Source organism: Pyrgilauda ruficollis, unplaced genomic scaffold (genome assembly GCF_017590135.1).
Source record: "Pyrgilauda ruficollis isolate IOZ18807 unplaced genomic scaffold, ASM1759013v1 scaffold3, whole genome shotgun sequence".
NCBI classification, from domain to species: Eukaryota; Metazoa; Chordata; class Aves; order Passeriformes; family Passeridae; genus Pyrgilauda; species Pyrgilauda ruficollis.
Genome location: NW_024524377.1, coordinates 14,162,676 through 14,168,675, shown reverse-complemented (window position 1 = coordinate 14,168,675; position 6,000 = coordinate 14,162,676). Strand labels below are relative to the sequence as shown.

The following is a 6,000-nucleotide window of genomic DNA, read 5'->3' as shown; positions in this document are numbered from 1 at the left end:
GGTTATGACATGACATACACCAAATCTCTTTTTTTCCTGCATGTTCTTTCAGACATTTTGGTTGGTTGGTGGACTGTACATTTTGTATACCCTCTTCCATTAATGTAAAACAGAATTTAAGTATAGGACATGTACATGGACCCAAAACTGAAACTAAGAGGCACCAATGTAAACTGCAATTTTTCCTATTCTTGGGCATCCTTTAATTTTTGAGCCAGGATCAGGGTTTGAGTCTATACTATCAAAGATAATATTTTATAAACCAATAAACAAAAAAGGAGCTGAAATCAGAAGTGCGTATCTGAAAGCATATGTTACATATGTTAAGATACCTTTGAGAACCTCCCCTCTTTTAATACAAATATTTGCTGATATATGTGTGGTAAGTAGGATGCTGATAATTTCAGAATTGCTGGTTTGTGTTCAGTAAATATGCACTGCATGCTATTAGTTTCAAAGTGAAACTCTGCTACTAACCATTCCCAAACTGGGACAGTCAGTGCATTAATAATAACAACACACATTTGGAAAGACTGATGGGAACGCAGGGTTCACCCCTGCTTCTTGTTTTATTTAAAAAGAGCCACACCATCCCACCATACATTTAATTTTCATTTCAATAGCTTGCTTTTGCATCAGGCTCACCAGTGGGGAATTTCTGCTTCCCATTCTCTGTGTGGAGACTTTAAAGCTTTGCTCTTCCTGAAAATGAATTATTTCTGGTAACACAGGTTTGATTTTGCTACGTCTACAGGCTCCTCTCTTCCTGGACCTGACTTCTGATTTTTCAATAGCTCCTGGCTTGGCAGCCATGTGCAGTTTCCAGCAGGAGAGAACATTTGTTAACTTGCAGGTGGCTGGTTTTGTTCACTGCATTTCCACTCAATTCCCAGCCTGGCATACCCTCAAATCCTGTGTCCCCAGGAGTACACATTCCTACATGATGGGCACACTGGAAGCATATAAAACAGACTGCACATTGCATTTCCCATCTTTATGAAAATTTACTATTTCTTTCCATGAACAATGGCTCTTCCAAGTCTAATCAAAATGGATTTTCCTAGAAAAAAAAAAAATCTTTTTCTTGTGACTCTGCAAATCGTTTTTTTAAGCAGATGGAGTTTGAGGTATACAGCCTGTCCAGGTAAGCATTGACTCGGACAGCATGTAGCTATAAACTTGATTTCATTTCACATCGTTTCTATCAGTTTTCCCTTTTTTCTCTCTTTTTCTCCTTCAGGCCAGCTGGTTCTCGCCGTGTACTCACGTTATTCGTGTAACACAAGTTACTTTTGGTTTCTCTAACTTCCTGCTGCCACCCGCAACATTTTCTCGGAGCGGTTGCCGGGCCCCGCGCAGCGCCGTCCCCTCCTCGCCCGTCCCGGCCAGGCCGGGGCCTGGTGGCGATTCCAGCAGCCTCGGCCATGGCACATGGCCAGCGGGGAGCGAGGACCGCACCGCGACGCCCATTGTTTGTGCCATTTTAAATGTTTTACTTGCGTGTGTTTGCTAATTTTTAGATTATTCTATTCACCTTTTGCCTTTTCTTCACTTCTAGCAGTTTAGTAGTTACGCGCTCCCCTTTTTCCCCAACTGAGCTTCTACGTTTTTATTGGGGTTTTTTTGTTGGTTTGTTTTTTTTTTGTTTTTTGTTTTTTTTTTTTTTTTTTTTTTTTTTTTAGTTTTTATTGGGGTTTTTTTTGGGGTTTTTTTGGTGGTTTTTTTTTTTTTTTTTTTTTAGTTTTAACTTTTATGACCATCTGACAATTCGATCTGCTTTTCCAATCTTTCTTCAGGTTGCCCACCTTTTTTTTTTTTAAATTAAATTCATTTTTCCCAGTTTACTTTTCCTCTTTTTTCCCGTCCTCCCCGCCTTTTCCCTTCATTTTCCCCCTCACGTTTTGGCTCGCGGCTTCACGGCCCCGCTCGGGCCGGGCCGGCCCCGCCTCGCCCCAACCTCGGGGGCCGCTTTCCTCCTGGCAACAAGTGACGCGCGCGGGGCGGCCAATGGGCGGCGCCGGCGGCGCGGCGGGCGCGGCGCTGGGGCACGGCGAGCCCGGCAGCGCGGCCGCTCCGCGCAGCCTGCGCGCCGCGGGGCACCATGGCGGGCGCCGGGCGCTGCGTGCGCGCCTGCGGCCTCGTCCTCGTCCTCGTCCTCGCCTGGCTCCTGCTGTGCTGCGCGGCCCGCCCGGACCCCGCAGGTAAGCCGGGAGCCCGCCGGGCGAAGCGGGGCGCGGGTGCGCTGCGGGCGCGGAGGGTCCTTGAGCGCCCCGACGGGCGCCTGGGCGGGTCAGGGGGCGGCGTGACGGGCCTTCCGCCCCGGCGGCTCCTTCGGGCGCTGCGCGCGGCGGCAAAGTCCGACTGCGTGGAAACAACCTGGCAAACTTAGAAGGAGAAGCGAAGAAAGCAGGAAAAAGCCCCGGACCGCCCTCTCGGACCATGCGCTTGGCCTGGGGCGTCGCGAAAGCCGCCGGCCGCGGCTGCCACGTTCCCGGTGCCCGCGGAGCCGGGGCCGGGCCGCGGCCTTTGGCCTGACAGCTCGGGGACAGGAGTCGCCCGGGCCGGGCAGTTCCCGGCAGCGCGCCCCGCCGCCGCTGGTATCGCCGCTGCCTGCGCAGTGAGCCAGAGAAGGAGGCTCGCCTTACCCGACAGGAAGCAGGTGGAAAAGTTTCACGTTGAGCAAATTCTCGTAAGCCACGGCCGCTAGCCCAGTCAGAGCTTCTGGGAAACAAATTGAGCTCTTCGCTAAGTTGCACCTCACATATTTTTTATATCCTATGATAGTAACAGGCTCAGATAGGTAGCTGAAGATGTAACTAAAACTTCATGGCCTGGAGTAAACTTCATTGAACTGGAGTAATTGTTAATAAATTGCTGCCAGAGAGATTTGGTGAGACAGCATCAGCACTTTTTCCAGGGAAATTTTAAAAAGTGATTTTCCACTTGGCATCAGCATGAGGGTTGTGGAGGAAGAAGTGAAAGAAGATGTGAGAAGATGCTAAAAAGTTGTTATAAGAAATAAAAAAGAGGAAGAAAGTCATGAGGGAAGAATAAAAAGCAAAAGCAGATAAAGCGCAGGGTTAAAGGATACCACGAAAACGTTTGGTTGTTAAAATGTCTTAGTTAGTAGGATGAAAGGGACAGTTGGTTGAAGTTGGTGTGCTCCTTAAAAAAAATCACTGTAGTAGGTGGGTGACTTACAGATTCTTCTTTGCAGTGTGATCAGCTAGGTACTATTTAAATACTATTTGGCACTTACAGTGGAAAATTCATGGGTATACTGTGAAGTAGTGGTAAAATTCACTGCATTAACATTACTGAATATTTTCCTTCCTGTTCAGCCAAACCTATTAGTAAGTCATAACAGAAAATGCAGTAGGAATGTGATTGACAGTGCATTGCTATTAAAAGCAAAATACTACTCAGCAGATTCCGTATTTAAGCAGCAGAATAATAGCCTTGTGGGTCTGGGACAGCCACGGTCCATTTCAGCCTGATTAGTGGAAGTTCTACACTGTGGAGCCATCTTTATTGTGGCATAGAAATAGTTTCAGGGCATTTTTTCATGGTCTGCTTAAACCTACCGCTGCTTGTAAGAAGTGTTCTTATACTGACATAGGTGTTAGCTTTTCTTAGCAGGGTTAACCATATACTTTTTAAAGAGTATACTGTGCTTTATCAACTTTAATTTTTGTCTTTAATCATAAACTATGCCAGAACAGAAAATGAAACTCATCACAACTGAAAATGAAACTAGTGTCCTTATATAATTTTTAAAATTATACTCCTAATCTGTTGTGTGCTGTCTTTAGCAGGATACTCATTCTAAAACTTTCTCCTCAAAGCAGTGCTCATTAACTTAGTAGTACTGCAGCTGCACCCACAAACTGGTTCAAATGTAAACCTCACATGCTGTGTATCATATAGGATACACAGTTTAGAAAAAAGTGCTTAATAAGTGAATATTATTGTTAACTATATTTTATTGTGTCTGTTGTGTGTGTTACTGTGTTTGAAGACAGGCATGAAGACAAGATTCTTTACCCAGTAAGCTTGCAAATTAATCAGGGGCTGATGCAATCAGTGTATGTTAAATATAGAGGAAGAATTCTTATTACTAGAATTGGACTCCGAAGTCTCATTTTGTCTCTTCTCATTTTATAAAGACTTGGAAAGAGCTCTTTTTCCATAGAAGTTAAGACTCACTAAAGAGCAGGAAAATGCACTGAATGTGGCTTCTACAAAAGAGGGGGTTTTATAGACAAACAGCAGTTGTGGTACTTCTCTGAAAGCATTTCTCAGAATGTGATTGCCCTTTTAAAAATGAGCTTCCTGTGAAAATGACACTGAATCATAGCCATATGTTTGTTCTTTTGCAGGCAGTGATGCGTTTACCATTCGCCATGACAAACAGAACAAGTGCATACAAGTTAAAAACTCGCTGATAGTCATAGATGACTGCAGGGACACGAGTGAAGCTTTATGGAAATGGGTATCCCAGAATCGCCTCTTTCACTTGGGGTCCAAGCAGTGCCTGGGACTTGATATATTCACCCAATCAGTGTCTCGCCTGAAAATGGTTGATTGTAACTCAGAATTAATGCTGTGGTGGCGATGTGCTGATGCTTCCATCCTTGGTGCATCTCAGTACAAAGTAACTATCAAGAATAACTATGTGACTGCAAGCATAAATGCAACAGACCAGTGGAAAAGCAACAATTCCTCCAGTGATATATGTCGGTATCCCTACCATGGTAAGTAAGTTTGCACTTTGAAGATTTTATTTGTTAAGGGCTTTTTGAGTACGTCTGAGGCAATAAGTTCTTAAAATTAGTTATGTGAAAAGATTGATCAGTAAAGCAATAGAATAGAATGTTGTGCTGTTGAGAGAAGCTTTGAAGGCTTTTAGTAAAAAATAACAGCACAACTGCAAAAGTTGTGTTACTGAGTGGCTTTCTTAGCAGGTTTAAATCCCCCCTGCCCCATGTTTCAGTGCAAACCTATTCAATCCTGAAATACCAACCACCTTCTATCAGAACTGACACTGCCCTCGCCACCGTGATGGGCATTTTCCTGTTAGCAGGGTTTGAGGATGTTTTCTTTGCTGGTGGGCTATACAGTCAAATTCAGAGCATGCTGCCAGCTCACAGCCTGCTGGACTGGGAGCTTTGGTGTGGTAGTGTGTGCACTTGCCATGGAAGCTTGTCTTGTCTGAAATCTCATGCTTCCTGGAAGAAGTGGTGAAAATGTGCTTTACCTTATCCCTCTTCTGTATGTGTTGATTGTTAAGAGTCCTTGTTCTGTAGGACTCTGCAAACCTGGATTTCAAAAGGACAATGAATTATCTCTTATCTTACCAGGAAGGGGGAGACAAGTTTCTGCTGTTTCGCAGAAGAAAATGTACAGAAAAATGTTTCTCAATGTATTTTGTTTTTCAGTTCTGGCATTGCTGTATATTATCTGTAAGAAGATATGGTATTTTAAGACCACAAGTGTGATTGGCATGCATTTAGGCTAACTGTATCTGTGCAAACAGTAACACTGATTTGCTGTATTTTCCATGTCCAAGCAAGGGGAATGTATTTACTTCTTTGTTTTACTTCTTTTTGTCTTTTTTTTTTTTCCTGCAGAAGTTTATACCAAAGATGGTAACTCTTATGGTAAACCTTGTGAGTTCCCCTTTCTGTATAACAAGGTGTGGCGTCATGACTGCATTCAGGATGAAACTCACACGGGTGGGAAATGGTGCGCCACTTCTGAAGATTATTCTCGCGATGGAAAATGGGGAATCTGCTTACAGCCAGGCACGTTGGGTTTCTAAATAGGCATCCCAAAAGCATTCTGTCACTTCTCTGATGTACAGCTCCACCTTTGTGTGGCTGTTAAGCTGTGTAAAAGCTTTTCTGTTGCAGTGTTGGCTTAAACTGCAAGTATTAGTGATAACCAGTATAAAAACCAATAGACCCTACATATTATATTCAAAACTTTTTCTTTTGAAAC

At 44.0% G+C, this 6,000-nt stretch overlaps 1 protein-coding gene across 2 annotated transcripts in view; it reads left to right on the top strand.

Moving 5' to 3' along the window:
* The first annotated feature begins 2,034 nt into the window (after positions 1-2,034).
* Positions 2,035-6,000, top strand: part of LY75 (lymphocyte antigen 75) — a 44,310-nt gene continuing 40,344 nt past the window's right edge. For both annotated transcript variants that reach the window (XM_041473606.1, XM_041473605.1), the window contains exons 1-3: positions 2,035-2,201; positions 4,380-4,754; positions 5,631-5,804. In XM_041473606.1, the coding sequence (XP_041329540.1) occupies positions 2,102-2,201; positions 4,380-4,754; positions 5,631-5,804 (649 nt within the window). In that variant the 5' untranslated portion in view covers positions 2,035-2,101. The remainder of the gene's footprint in view (positions 2,202-4,379; positions 4,755-5,630; positions 5,805-6,000) is intronic.